Genomic DNA, 15508 nt, shown 5'->3' on the forward strand with positions numbered 1-15508 from the left:
ATATATATATATATATATATCAGTGGCGTTCCGTCCATATAAGCTGCGAATGCTCTGCATACCCAAGCCATCTGAGAGAATGAGTTTGTGGGTTAATTAATATAAATATAAATTAATTAATATAAACATGATTATAAGTTGATCCCTTGTCATTTGAGATGTAACTTAAAGCTTAATAAAGTGTTGGGAATAAGTACGTCAGACTATTTTTTTTTTACAAACAACGGTAATTTTCTGGAAATCTGTGCAGTTATGAAAGGTTCTGGGCGAGCGGATTCACAGCAGCTTTGGCGCCTCCGCTCTATCGCTATGACTTGTAATGATTGTAGGGCGTTCTCATTGGTTTGCTGGCATGTGGGTGATTTAACGCACGAGGTAAGCTGTCTGTGAAATGCTCGCCCAAGCGGAAAAATGCCAGATCTCGACTGCCGAAAACCACACTGTGTTTGATGCAAAACCATCTCAACTAAATCAAATTAAAAAACACTGTAACTGTATATTTTCATGCTTTCTCAAGCAAAAAATGTTGAAAGTGCACTGAAAACGAATCTTCTTACATTTTTGGTCATAGACAATGTATGTTGAAGATATAGGTTATTTAGCAAAATGCCTGAGTAAACGAATAAAGTGATAAAATATCAAATAAGTTTATAAAATCTATATAAACATTTCAATAATAACAAACATAAGGAAAACAAAGGAAACAATAAAATCCTCAGAGCATTTTTCTGAAGATGTTATTATTCGGTTTGTTTTCCTTATGCTTGTGTCACTTAGAGTCCTTCTCTGATTTTATTGTTGTTTGCAATGTTGCAACGTTTTACTTGACAATAATTAAAAAAATATAAAAAATATTTTTGGCATTTTGCATGGTCTGTTGTTGGAATAGCATCACCTGGGTGAGAGATTTTACTCCTATTTACTGGCAATAAAAAAATAATTCAGCAGATGCAGTGCATATAGACCGGAGAAATCCCCCATCTCCCCACCCCCTTGAATATTGCATATCATTACGTAACAACTAGTAAACGCCATTTGGCGCGTTTTACTTGTTTTTCTAGCATTCAAATAACAGTGGATAAATATGAAACGATAGACGAAGGATTGGAGATGAATTTCATTTACAAATAAGGTAGGAAATGTGCATACTTACTGCTGCAGAATGGCAAAGACAACAGGTGACATACACATACATTCACAAACACAGATACACTCTGCCACTGTGCTGCACTGTCTGCCTCTCATTCACTGAGCCTGTTTCTGTCTCTTCTCAGCTCCCTGTCTCACCGCCTCCCTCCCACCTCTCCCTCCACTCTCAGTATTGTCGGAGCGGGAGCATCCTCCTCCTCTTCCTCAGGTGAGCGCTGTCGGCTGACGCGTGGATCCACCATCCGGAGCACCTTTCATGGGGGTCAGCTCCGTGACCGTGTCCCGCCCACCTATGGCCCTCCACCCACATCGCCCACCCTCAGCCATGACGCTGGAGCCCTGCCATCCAATGCCCGCAGCCGGGCCACTTCTAACCTGTTCAGCAAACTCACCTCCAAACTCACACGCAGGTAAGTAAAGAAACTCGCATCATAGAAATAAAAACATCCACAGTTTGATGCATTGCTTGGGATTTTGTTTTTGCAAGAAATCGGCAAGTCAGTGCTCATTGTCAGGCATTTGTGCTGCTGGATGAAGCAGTGTACAATGATCATATCATATGAACAAGATGAAGAATTAATGGAAAAATCTGTAATGTTCAGTATGATGGCTGTACAGTTAAAAGAGCCAGTTGATAGAGACATCACAATGCTCAATATAACAACAGTAGAAACAGAAGTCCTTCCATAAGGTGCAGTCACATTTACCATTGTTTGAAGTCGTCATAACCAGCTCAATGAAGATATTTGCCTGATGGTCATCCGGCAGCAAAGAAATTTTCTTATGCAGACTTCGTGTCATGTTCACATTTGGTGAACTTTGACACAAATTTGCAGCACTGATTAGTAGCAAGCCTCTTGGTTCAGTAGTGACCTCTGTGTTGATAGAGGTTCATAATTTAGCAACAAAGCAAAACAGAAGATGCACAATAGATGAGGTGCTCAATCTGGTTTTGTAAACGACACTACACCTTAATATTATAAAACGATCATTAGGAAAGGCTGTTTGGAAAGCAGTTTCTTAAGGTTGGTTTGTTTGCTATCTGTCAGAATAGCTTTGGATATTAGTTTAGTTGTTGTTATTTTCGTATCATTCATTGTATTTTGTCATATCTGTCCCACATGATAAATTTTGCCAAGCAACAGTAAATGTGAACTGACTTTTACAGTTAAAAAAGCTAATAATTTTGAACTGCGTCAGTGTCTATTTCATGCACACAATGTGGATAAGCTGCAAAAGTTAAATATGTCAGCAGTTAAATATCTTTAGCAGGATGCTAAAGTAATGATACAGTATGTAAGATTTGTTTGGTTAAAATATTAAGAGGCAGCTCATTGTAAATGAACTTTACTACCACTGGTTTAATTTATCACCTGAGATCACGCCAACCTGGACAGCATATCGAATTCAGTTACCCAATTACCCAAATTTTATTTTTGTTTTCAGTTTTTTTGCTAAATGAAAAGCTTAACTTTAAATGTACATTTTTTTTTACAAAATCAGTGCATCACTAATTTGCTTCCTCCGTTTTACCTACACTGAACTGCAGTATCTTACAGGAGACAGATCATGTGCTCAACTATCTTCACTCTTATTGGTAATCATCACATCATTCACTGCTCATTTGCATAAATGTAAACTTTTCTAAACTTTATCGAGTCATTGGACAAACACACAACACTTTGCCAAAGGTCAGTGTCACTCCTGTGAATGGAAATCGACAACTGTTATTGAAAATGAATGACTTTGGATTACTTTGTCACTCCAGGTTGCTGTCAGTGTGAATGGGGCCTTAGGCAGAGGTTTGCTTTTAGGCAATACTTAAATGGTTACATTTGTAAATATGCTTTTGACGGACACATTCTTCCAACAAATAAATGCATAGACTTGATGATTTGTGTAGGAATCAAAAATATGATTCCTTTAAAAAAAAAGTGCCGGAGTGCTGCCTGTCCAATAACACTGGGGTCCCACTGGGGATTTCTTTCAGCTTAAAGTTGGTTTTACAATCACACTATACACATTCATCGTTCCTTGGCTTATTGGCTCTTTTTCAAGCTTGCCAAGCATACAAATGTACACCTTTCCTAGTCTCTCCCACTTTGCTCTTATTTCTTTGTTACCTTTCTTTCTCTCAGTTGCATTTGCTCTATCACTCAATCTTTCTGTGACTTTCTGCATCTCTTCTCTCTCTTTCTCTTGCTCTCCTCATTGTGTTTCTCTCTCTCTCTCCTAGGGTCAATCTTGACCCCTCTAAACGCCAGGGCTCTAATAAATCAGTGTCGGGTTGTACTCTTCCACAGGGATCCAAAACAGTTAGTAAGTTCCCCTGTCTGCCTCTGTTTGCCTGTCTGTTGCCGCTGCACGTCTGTCTGTCTCTGCACATGGCATGCCTGTCTGCATGCAGTCTCCTTTGCAGAACGTGTGTCTGGTGAACAGGATGTGAGAGTGAGGAAAGGCTGGATGATGGTGCATGGAGGTTATATCTCTTATCAGTTTGCATGCATCTAGGAACATATGCAAGTTTTTATTCTATGGCCCATTACACATCGCTCAGGTCAACATTGGTCAGCCAGTTATTGACCTGCTAGCAGATTATAATGTTGGACAGGACTGAGAGATCCAGATATGTATGCTTGGAATTTTTTTTTTTTGTCTGTGGTGGAGTTGTGTTGCATGGATCAGACAGTGTTGAGGTAATGCAGACCATCTGAAAATGTGTGGGTTTTTTGCAGGGTCTCAAATGAATCTGAGGGAGTCAGCAGATCTTCGGTCACAGGGTGAGTCCTCATTTGATACTACGTTATGATCAAGAATGGCCCACTTAGGGAACTTTTAACATTGTTGTGCTATTAACACTGGATTGGGCCAAGCAAATGAACCAAGTGCCAAGTGTACACCTGGAGGATCATGTTTTGACATTCTGATTAAACTTTATAGGTCAATTTCTTTTTACAAATGAAACATACATGGATGAATTGTTCACAATAAGATCTAAAACATGCATTTACTAAATAGATGGGATGAATTTGATTTCATGCCAACTTTAAGAACGGACTTTGTCAACAGATTACAATGAGAAGAATATAAACTTGAGCTGTGGTTTTGTCTTATTGAGCTGTGGATCATTTAGATTTTGAGTTTTAGAGTTTGAGCTGACAATGCAGTGCATTGTAAAACTTCAGTATGAATACAGTTGATAATACAGAAAAGATGCTTTTTTTTTCTTTATCAGACTCTTTATCTTTTTTCATTTTCTTTCAATTTCAAAGTTTTAATTAGCATAATTGTTTTACATTAAATATTGCCCAAAGCATCAATACACACACAAAGTGCCAGAAAAAATGATCTGCCAGTTAACATAAAAAGAATAGTAATACGAAGTAACAATAAATAATAGTATACTGTATAATAATAGAAATAATAACATTATAAAATTAAATAAAAAAATCAAATAAACTAGAATAAAATTCTCAACAATGGTAATAAAAGCAGTGTTTGCTTTCTGAATATGTGAATCTCAAATAACAGTTTTTCAGGATTTTTTGTTGAATCTCTCATTGTTGGTGTTTCTCTTCATACTCTCTTTCTCTCTCTTTCCCAGTGGCCATTTATCTGGGGATCAGAAAGCGTCCGAGCCCTGGAGCGGGGGAGGGGGGTGGGATGTAAGGGGTCATCTCTCCCGTCCCCCCCGGGCCCCTGCAGAAGTGGTACTGGCCTTGCATGAGGCAGCGAGGGGATGCGGCTGCCAGGTCCGGCACGCTGGCCCGTTTCTGCTGTGCTGCAGTCATGGGGCAGCAGGGTCAAAGGTCGCTTTCCAAGCGGAGGTGTGCCAACTGAGTGTGGGTCCCTCAGAGGCAAAGGGAGTACGCTACACACGCCTGTGGGGGGCCCCCCTCGCCTTCAGGCACATCGCATCGCAGATCTCTAAAGAGGTGGAGCTCTGAGGGGACAGGGGAGGAGACTTGAATATGAGACGTCCCCTCACTATATCCGTCATTATAGCGAACTGACGTTGACCCACCCACTTATGTGTTATAGACTTAAAACAACATCTGATCCCTCCTCCAGTCAACACTCAACACAAACCGAAACTAAACACACATACACATAAACAAACACAGTCACCTTAAAAGCACGGGACACTCAAACCTGACAATAAGGAAATCTGAAGTACAAAAACAAGCACACCCTTCCATGCACAACATAAACCTGAGTGGAAACACACACACACACACACACACACACATTCTGATTCTGAACAGCCTCATTTACTGGATCTGGATTGAATCCAGTTTAGTATTTTTATTCTCATTCTAGTCATGAAATTCTTACTTCAATAATTGATGTCATTCTTTTTTTTAACCACTTTTGTATGTTTTCAACAAGTCTTGACATTTTAAACGGGTCATAATTTTTATGTTTTTGTGATTTAATGTGTCTTACATTTCTTAATACTGAGTCAAAAGCATTGAATCACTGACAATGTAGGACTGTAGCTGCCAATGAACTATATGCACAAATGTGAAGTTGGCAAACTTATCCTAACTTCATCACAGCTCACAGAGCCCACACAAATCTACATTGCTGGCGACCGCAAATTTGATCAGGCTGCAAGCCAACCATCTACACTTTGTTCTTGAAATTGTCCAAGCTAAATTTTGTTCCCTAGAAAATCTTTTTTGTGACGTATAGTGCCAGTTTACTTACTTCCTACCAATTTTAATTTAGAAGAGACATTTAATGCCAAATGACTTTCCCTGACCCTTCACGAACAGGTTCTGTGATTGGTTGGTTCTAGATATTAATCCTTTATTTCAACTCCTATTCAGTGATCCTTTGCAAATAGCGTCAGCTCTCCCTTTACCCAGTAAGAGTGGAGTAGAGGTTACCGCAAAGGTGATTTTACAGAGTGAGGTGGTTTTAGTGTTCAGTGTTATTAAAGACGTTTCCTGCATTGAAGATATCTGAATAATTTGGAAAAAGACCTATTGGATATTGGATCCTATTGGATATTATTTGATTGTAAAACAAACAACAATTTATGTATTTAGTGGAAAAATAAAAAATAGATTTTCTAGTCTTAAAATGTATAGAAAAGTAAATATCAAATACAGAAATTGCTAAATATGTTGTGGCTTAGTAATTGCTGACATTGTGCCATAGTCATTCATTAGCACATGTATTTTAGTATGTACGACTATATTGGTATTAAAAAATAATTAATCCCTTAACTAATCAGATTTGACTTAAAAAGCACCAGATATCTAAAATGCAGGATGTTTTCATGCAGGAGTGCAGGAAGAAGTTCAGTGCTCTTACTGTTAGGATATATTTTAGGGGCAAAGGCACCAACAGGGCTTCGAAAATAGTTGTTTTTTGATTCAAAGTCAGTTGCACTTGCAATATTGTGATAATATGGCATTATTTATGAATCTGTTTCCACTGTAAAGCCTTAACAATGCTATGTAACATAAACAGAGATGCAGTTCAAGATTGGACCATAGACATTGTGTCATATTTTTGCTGTAGCTCATGAGGGTTGTTAGCCATATGCGAGTTTGTCTCTTTAACAGATGTGGAAGCATGATGTTATTGACTTGACAGGGATTTCATGTGCAGGTTTGACACTTGAATAAAAGATATACGCTGCTTAAGATTATTTTTCATGAGTAGAAATAGGTTTGTTTGGAGCTTTTCTGTTCTTTTTTTTTCAAAAAATACTCTTGGCTTGCTTTTTTGACCAAACCATTTCTGGTCATTTGTTGTATAACAAGGCCTAACTCTGCAATAGTTGTCAATTTGGCAAGCATAAAATGAACAGCAATTCACAACCGAGTATATCAAAATGTACCTATGAGTGGTGATAATTGTGCAATAGCAATAGATGTTACTGTCACATTTAGAAGTTGTTTCTGTCTTAATGTAAAGCCATGCTTCGGCCCTGTTGGTGCTGCCAGCCTGTAGACCGTGAGATACTGAGATAGTGGATTTGAATAATGGGGGTTTTTTTTAGTCAGCAAGGTGAATAGGACACTTCTTGCTAGTTCAGTTTGGATAAACAGGTTGGTTTAATATGGTTGGTCAGTTAAGTTTTGATTGGGGAGTCATTGTGGTATCATGTGTGAAATATGTTGTAAATACTAAAGAATTATATTCCACTTTCTCCATGTTTGTGATGGCATATCCCTCCGTTAATGAGAGGGTGTTGGATTATGGTACAGACAACAAACAAGCTTGGTTCTTGATTTTGATTGTCTGCAGCAAGTATGTAAGATGCTTCGAGATGCTTGAAAGTTTAGTTGTGATGACTTACTCCACAGCAATCACTGTGGTGTCACCTTCGACCTTTAGCCACACAGTGAGCCTCCAGATCACGTCTGCCATCTCTTCATCCATCCACTTTTTTTGTTGTCTCTTTTCACTTTATTCTCTGCCTTTGTGCCACAAATTTGCAAAGACACACAGTTTCTCCTCATCCGATTGCCGAATCACTGGAAATCCTTGTGTCATTGATCTGTCTGCTCTGTGACTGGACTCCTGTTGTGGAGAAGCTTCCTGTTTCAAACTGAACAGGGTACGGACTGGATGTCCTGGACCAGTCTGACTCGGTCTCCGCATCAGACCGGCTCTATGTGGTTTGGACTGCTGAGACCTGTATCTGTTCGATGTCCATTAAGACCTCTGTGCACTCATGTTGACTTGAACCAGCTGCATCCTATGGCTCTGTGGGTTTGTACCCATGTTTGTCCACCGGAAGGCGCCAATGTCTTAAATGTGAACGCTACGATTTGTGTATATTTGCACAGGTACTTAATTTATTTTCTAGAATAATTATCTTGGGAGAAAGAAAAAAATACATGGTTTATATCAGTCAGACTATGGCTGTATATGAAGATTATGATACTGATGATAATATTGTGAGTATAGTATCGACAGTATCTTAGAACTCCAGGTTAAATCATAGCTAGAGCAGAGACCCTCTGCTAGGTCTCCAGACGTTTCTATGTGTGCTGAAGTGAACCACTAACCTGCAATCCTGCATGATTCAGAGAAAGGATGGAGAAAGAGAGAAGACAAATGTGAAATAACAGAATGGGCAAAAGCAAAGGAATTCAAGCGAGAGAGAGAGTGTGTATGCGTGTGTGTGCATGTATGTGTGAATGTGTGCGTCTGTGTATTGCGCTACTCTGTTGCCCTGCCTCCCTCTCTCTGCTGGTAGGAAATGTTTGTGTGAGAGGATTAGGGCAGACTTTTAATCTGGCAGCCATACTTGACCTGGAGTGAAAGTGTGTTGGAATGAATGAGATTTTTAATGTCCCAGGTATTAAAAAAGAGGATTAGTGAGAATCGTGAGTCAGGCGCGTCACATCTGAATGGTAAATCCCTCCAGTTCAGTGTTGTGCTGTCTGTGATGTAAACTGTGCTATGACATTGGGTTTTTCATGATGCATTTAGCTAATATGCAATATGACGAGAGAGAAGTCAGGTGGACAAACTATATATATATATATATATATATATATATATATATATATATAGCCTATGAGAGAGAGCAAGAGAGAGACTGCTGTTTGCAGAACGTAACTTTTGTTCCCCCAGAGGTGTTTGCACCTCTGGCCAAATATTAAAATGGAAACTTGAGAGAAATAAACGTCACTGATGTTGGCATCTTTGCTTGTGCTTGATTATTGCATCATTTTTATTTGGATGTATGGGAATCTCGTGGTGTGCAAAATTCTATCCCTCTTCTTTTTTTATGGGTAATTTATTTGTTGCCTGGTTGAAAAAGTCATCTAAACTTTGACCATATGAACTCAATACAAATTCAGTAGTTTATATTTGTGTGTGTGTGTGTGTGTGTGTATATATATATAATATATATACACAGTAGTCAGCATTTGAAGTGGATCAAAAAAGTTCATCAAAGTTGTCCTAATTATGCAGTTTGGTTTAAGGTTTTAGGACAACTTTGATGAAAGGTTTTGATCCACTTCAAATGTTGACAACTATATATATATATATATAATTGACTCTGCTCACAAATTTGTTAAAATAGAAGACATGTTTATATGTTTTACGGGGTATTTTTATTTAAATACAACTTGATTGATTCACTTTTTACAACCAAGGCTGAAATTAAGGTGAAGCCTCGACAACAGGCACTCACACCTGCGCCGGGAATCTGATCCCAAGATGTTACCAACTGAACAGGAAACAAAGTGGAATAAAGTGATGGCGAAATGACATGGAAAATAAAGAAGAAGGGAAAAAAGGAAAGCAAGACAGATGCAAAGGCGAGACTGTCTGTTTGAGCAGCAGTTTCCTCTGCATTGATGTCAGATTGCACGATGGACTGTAAAAAAAAAAAAAATGACTAGAAAAAAATGGAAGGGCTCCCGCTTTACTTCTGGGCAGGGATCATGCTGTCGATGGACTCGCCCTTCTCCAGCTTCTTCTCCATTTCGACCATCAGCTTGACGCCATCAACCACACACTGCACTTGATCAACCTCTGAAGAGCCAATACGGTCAGCGTTGGAAATGTCAAACACTCCTCCAACAGATGCGGTGTCCACACCACCTGGGAAGACAAATGAGGATGGAGGTCAACAAATGGAGCAGATGTTAACTATACTACATCTTCATGACATTTATATCATCAATCAACATTTGTACAGTGTGTTCAGGCAGGGTTTGTATACCTGTGCCACGCTTCTGCAGGCGCAGTCTGGTCAGGATCTCCTCAAACTTGGCATGTGTGCTCAGCTTGGGCAGTTTGACGTGGACACCACCACGCAGGCCTGTGCCCAGGTTGGAGGGGCAGGTCAGAATGAAACCAAGATGCTGGTTCCACATGAATCCATGGTTGTGCTTCTTGAAAATCTCCTCGATCTGTCGAAGCAGAACATACACATGCTCACACATGCTGCGGGCAACAACAGCGGTTTACATATGTGCATTTATATGTACAGGTTCTCCATACCCTCTGAAGACCAACACAGAAGCGCTTGAACACTTCCTTCATGTTGCCACCCTTCTGCATGGCAATGACACGCAGATATATATATATATATAATTGACTCTGCTCACAAATTTGTTAAAATAGAAGACATGTTTATATGTTTTACGGGGTATTTTTATTTAAATACAACTTGATTGATTCACTTTTTACAACCAAGGCTGAAATTAAGGTGAAGCCTCGACAACAGGCACTCACACCTGCGCCGGGAATCTGATCCCAAGATGTTACCAACTGAACAGGAAACAAAGTGGAATAAAGTGATGGCGAAATGACATGGAAAATAAAGAAGAAGGGAAAAAAGGAAAGCAAGACAGATGCAAAGGCGAGACTGTCTGTTTGAGCAGCAGTTTCCTCTGCATTGATGTCAGATTGCACGATGGACTGTAAAAAAAAAAAAAAATGACTAGAAAAAAATGGAAGGGCTCCCGCTTTACTTCTGGGCAGGGATCATGCTGTCGATGGACTCGCCCTTCTCCAGCTTCTTCTCCATTTCGACCATCAGCTTGACGCCATCAACCACACACTGCACTTGATCAACCTCTGAAGAGCCAATACGGTCAGCGTTGGAAATGTCAAACACTCCTCCAACAGATGCGGTGTCCACACCACCTGGGAAGACAAATGAGGATGGAGGTCAACAAATGGAGCAGATGTTAATTATACAACGTCTTCATGACGTTAATATCATCAATAAACATTTGTGCAGTATGTTCAGGCAGGGTTTGTATACCTGTGCCACGCTTCTGCAGGCGCAGTCTGTTCAGGATCTCCTCAAATTTGGCATGTGTGCTCAGCTTGGGCAGCTTGACGTGGACACCACCACGCAGGCCTGTGCCCAGGTTGGAGGGGCAGGTCAGAATGAAACCAAGATGCTGGTTCCACATGAATCCATGGTTGTGCTTCTTGAAAATCTCCTCGATCTGTCGAAGCAGAACATACACATGCTCACACATGCTGCGGGCAACAACAGCGGTTTACATATGTGCATTTATATGTACAGGTTCTCCATACCCTCTGAAGACCAACACAGAAGCGCTTGAACACTTCCTTCATGTTGCCGCCCTTCTGCATGGAAATGACACGCAGGTGATCCTCCTCGTTCACCCAAACCAGGAAGGTCTTGTTCTCATTGTGCCTGTAATTGAAGCATAGGCCTCACCCACTGAACCACAATTTATTTACAATTCAAAACCTAATTTATATAACGCTTATGTTCTATACTCTATATATCTATTCTGTAGGTTGAATCACACTGGAACGTTTCATTGTATCACAATCCGTTTGTCTTTGTTTGCACTTTCTGCAGGTTACACCAGTAGGTGGCTGCAAGTGACTGTCTTCATGAGTGAGTCACTGAATCATTCACTCAAACGATTAATTCAACTGATTCATTCAGGATCGAAACACTACTGTGTGATGCTCGGAAACACAGAAACATGTTGTTTCTTTTACTTAGCAAAAATGAAGTAATTGGTAATATTGTGTCTAAAATGACTTATTGTTAATAATGTTGATATTACACCATCATGCTGTTGGTGTGGCCGTCCATGCGGATAATTAGAACAACAGCACTCTTGCTTGTGTGGTATTGATTAATTATATATAGCCTTTGTTCAGTCATTTGGTATGTGTCTCATTGGATGTCTCATTTGTAGAAAAAGTTTCATAAAAGTAAAAAAAAATCCGAATTTCTTTTCAAAATAAAAAAGTTTCAGAAAGTGACCATTACATTCCAAAGGAAGAAAGAAATTACAGTAATTTACTCTGCACAAGGAATAACAGTACAATTTTTAATGGTTACTTTTCTGAAATGAGACAACCTTGATGACGTATGCGGCTGACAAATGTGACCTATGAAGGGTGCAACCTTCGAAATAAGACAGAAATATTATGATTATGATTTGACTCACCAAATGCCTCTGGCATCGGGCCAGTCACGGGCCATACCAGCACCCAGCAGCAAGGGGGAGACGGGTTTGTCAAAGAGGAAGTGGTCAGCAATCAGCTGCTCCTGCTCAGCGTCAGTCATGGACTTAAGGGGGTAGTACTTGCCCTTGAACTCTCCATCCAAGCTGTTCAGGGCTGTAGAAAGAAGGAGTGCTTAAACTTACACTGTTTCTTATGCATACTTTCGTTCTACAAATTACATTATTCTACAATTATTGTGCTATACGCCTTTACTAACATCTGGACTGTTGTTGGGGTTTGAAAGGAGTAACAGCCCCCTGGTAGGGTTCATTTCAACTGGGCCAAAGTTGAAGTACCACTTCTAGGTATGTAATGTGTGCCAGTGTTATTGTTACAGCTTAAACTTTTAAAAATCATTCTTGTTAACTGAAATAAAGCTGAAATAAAACAGAAATGTTAGATGACTGTTAGACTTAAGCTAAAAATATTGCCTTAGCAGCTACTTGAAATAAAATAAGGTTAAACTAAAAAAAAAGTAAACTAAACTAAAAAAAAAGTAAAGAAAAAAAAAAGTACAAAAACAAATTTCAAAACTAATAAAAATAACAAAGGTACAACAAAATGACTAAAACTTTAAAATTAAAACTAAATATAAAAATAAAAACGTATTTAAAATACTAATAAATACTAAAATACTATATAAATAATGTTAAATAACACTGAAGTGTGCACACATGTACTGTAATGACGGCACACCTTCAACAGACAGCTTCTCCACAGCTCTGCGCTCTCCACGGCTGTTGTGGGGGGGCAGGGCGTATCCCTTGATGCTACGGCCGGTACGCACACGGCTACTCAGAACATAGTTGGGGTCCAGGTCATCTCCACCCTAAAAATAGAGATTTAATTAATTTCAGAACATTCCCAAATATTGCTAAACAATAGATTGTGCATATGAAGCATACCCATATGGATTGATTTTCATATTTATTTACTATCTCACATTTCACATTCAAGTAAATAAATAATTGATGTCAAGAAGACAGTTTACTGTTTTCTCCTGTCAAGGATTAATTAAGACCATTTATAGCCTATGTCTACTGATTTCTAACACTTCAAAAAATATTTGTTATTTCTGTTTTGTACCTTCAGGTTCTCAAAGTTGAGGTCAGTCTTGTGCTTGTCAGTTGCCTTGTATCCACCATGGCGGTCTGAAATGACAGGGTCGAGGAGATCCTTGAACACTTCATAGGACTCCTCATCACCAGCAACACAGCCGACAGTCATGATGAAGGGGTGACCTGGAGAAAAATGTCATCTCATCAGTATATAAAGGAAGGAAACATGCTGTGAAGTGGTCCAGGTTTGATCGGGTTAAATATGCGGTAAGGATGTCTTTACTCACCTGGGTTGTCAACACCGGTCTGGATGACATCGTCCACGGTGAATCCAGTGGGGGTCTGCTTGTCCCTAAGCTTGGCATACATTTCCTGAGTCAGCACCTTGGCCATGTGGTTGTTGTGCTTGGTAAGGTCTGGAAACTCATCTTCAACTGAGTAGTTCAGCTTGAAGTTGTTGTGGGTGTTTCCGAAAGGCATGATTGCGTTTCTAACACTGAGGATTGGACAAAGAGAAAGTGAGAACGAATATTTGTATTTGATTCCTTGAATAATCATATATTACTTCTACATATACAGGTCTCACCTGTCTGACTTTGTCTAACAATTGGAAGGTAAATTTGACTAATTCTGTTTAGTTTGTTAGGACTGAAAAGGGTTTCCTCAACCAAGCATGTAAAAGCTTGCAGCATGATTGTCTCACCAACAGCTGCAGACACTATAGCATCATGTTCATATTAAAAATTTGCAATAAAAGTGGCCATTTTAGTATATCCAGATGGTTTCCAAATGTTTTACAGCATGCTGACTGAAATCAGTGAAACTGTATTCAGTGCAGGACCATAACTGCTTAAACATCAGCTTCCACTGGATTGTGATGAACCATAACCTGTGAAACACAGCTGCACACATTAAAGCAGTCTGTCTGTCTGGTATCCTAGCAACCTCCACTTGAGGTCCTCACTTATTATATGATATGCCTGATTGGTCCAGGATTGGGAGAGATGCTCTCAGGTCTAAATGTAGACTGATCTATTTTTACTAGGGTCTGCACTCCCTCCCATTTACTTTGACATAATCTCAAACTTTTTCCAAAATACTCTGAACATATTGCAATGTATTCTGCCTATATAGTCACTTAACATTTTATACGTTATTAAAGTGTTCCTACACAGACTGACCTTTGGGAGTTTCCTTAGACTCACATGTTAAGCACATCTTGGTTGTGTTCTTTTATCATTTACCACATACAAATCCTAACATTGCTATCAACTTGTGGTGGTCTGAACTACGAGTCATTTGATTTCATTTCTGTTCTGTGAAATACAGCTATCAGAAGCTTCTCGCATGCTTGCCACGGGGTCTTATTTTAAAAATAGCCAGCAGAGGGAACCTGTCCCATATGTTTCAGTAGGAGAAACAGAAGTACTTCCCAGGATTTTATGGCTGTATCCAGCAGCTGCATATCACACATTTTACATCTGCTCCCACATTTCAGCACAGGTCAACCAAACCAGTCCCTCACCCAAAATTTTTGAAAATTAAAAATATATTAACATTTTTATAGTAAACTCAGATGCCTTTCACAAACACTCCTGTACTTCTGTCATGAAAAAGAACATGCATCTGCTGTCATGTTGGTGTGTATCATAACAGCATAACAAACTGGAAAATGTATGCAACCCCACAAAACACTTACATTTTACTCTAGATGTTTTTTTTCTTTTTAGGGAGTATTCCACTAGAATTTTTTCTAAATTATTTTATCTTATTTAATTTTTTAAGCTTTCTCTCTTCTCTCCTCACAGTGAATAATGGTTATTCAAGAATGTTGTCTTTACCTGCACACAAGACAATAAAAGTGGTAACAGTCCTTGGGATCAGATCCTGTTCACCAAAGCTGAAATAGGGGTCACCCAAGCAAGAAGAGTCTGATTTGGGTTTATATACCTCCAACCCCTGCAGCCATTGGCTGGCCCATTTTAGAGCTCACTAAATTCTGATTGGCTGGCACCAGTCTCCTATGCCCTGTTTAGTGTAAGAAAGGATTCCATTTAGATCCCAGGCATCTTAGATGAGGTGGCAGCTGTGGGTCGTGCCCCCCTTCCCTCCCATATCCATTTACACTTCCCGCCCCATACATAGCTTTCAAGTAGGGTATAGGTTGGAAGAGGGGTGATGGAGCATGGAGGGTCTACCATGCTAAAAAGGCTGAGCAGCTCTTTTGCCAAACATGCCATGGATATCAGAAGTGCTCACGTCAGGCCAATGGCTTTGGAAAAAATCAGCTGGTAGGCTCAGTCCATCAC

The 15508-nt window shown here is 39.5% G+C and overlaps 2 protein-coding genes across 4 annotated transcripts in view; one reads left to right on the top strand and one right to left on the bottom strand.

Moving 5' to 3' along the window:
• The window catches only part of LOC107693438 (MAP/microtubule affinity-regulating kinase 4-like), a 19860-nt gene extending 13525 nt beyond the window's left edge, over nucleotides 1–6335 (top strand). Inside the window, exons 14-17 of one of the 2 annotated variants that reach the window (XM_016492829.1) lie at nucleotides 1154–1178; nucleotides 1275–1559; nucleotides 3885–3929; nucleotides 4754–6335. In XM_016492829.1, coding sequence (XP_016348315.1) covers nucleotides 1154–1178; nucleotides 1275–1559; nucleotides 3885–3929; nucleotides 4754–5096 — 698 coding nt within the window. In that variant the 3' untranslated portion in view covers nucleotides 5097–6335. Of the gene's footprint in view, nucleotides 1–1061; nucleotides 1098–1153; nucleotides 1179–1274; nucleotides 1560–3884; nucleotides 3930–4753 lie in introns of those variants that run through there. The other variant, XM_016492828.1, reaches the window with a different exon arrangement.
• A 2881-nt stretch (nucleotides 6336–9216) lies between these two features.
• Nucleotides 9217–15130, bottom strand: ckma (creatine kinase, muscle a). 2 transcript variants are annotated; one of them, XM_016492831.1, is made up of 9 exons: nucleotides 15041–15130; nucleotides 13487–13695; nucleotides 13228–13382; nucleotides 12838–12970; nucleotides 12084–12255; nucleotides 11227–11308; nucleotides 10135–10176; nucleotides 9854–10043; nucleotides 9217–9732 (listed from the first exon to the last, which is right to left on the bottom strand). In XM_016492831.1, exons 2-9 carry the CDS (start codon nucleotides 13677–13679, stop codon nucleotides 9554–9556), a joined length of 1146 nt encoding a protein of 381 aa, XP_016348317.1. In that variant the 5' UTR covers nucleotides 13680–13695; nucleotides 15041–15130; the 3' UTR covers nucleotides 9217–9553. The 2 variants fall into 2 exon arrangements, with proteins under 2 accessions (XP_016348317.1, XP_016348316.1); XM_016492830.1 differs by lacking the exons at nucleotides 9217–9732; nucleotides 9854–10043; nucleotides 10135–10176 and adding exons at nucleotides 10266–10782; nucleotides 10904–11093 and having other exon boundaries at nucleotides 11185–11308.
• Between the last annotated feature and the right edge of the window lie 378 nt (nucleotides 15131–15508).

The sequence above is a fragment of the Sinocyclocheilus anshuiensis genome, unplaced genomic scaffold (genome assembly GCF_001515605.1).
Source record: "Sinocyclocheilus anshuiensis isolate Anshui unplaced genomic scaffold, SAMN03320099.WGS_v1.1 scaffold1296, whole genome shotgun sequence".
NCBI classification, from domain to species: Eukaryota; Metazoa; Chordata; class Actinopteri; order Cypriniformes; family Cyprinidae; genus Sinocyclocheilus; species Sinocyclocheilus anshuiensis.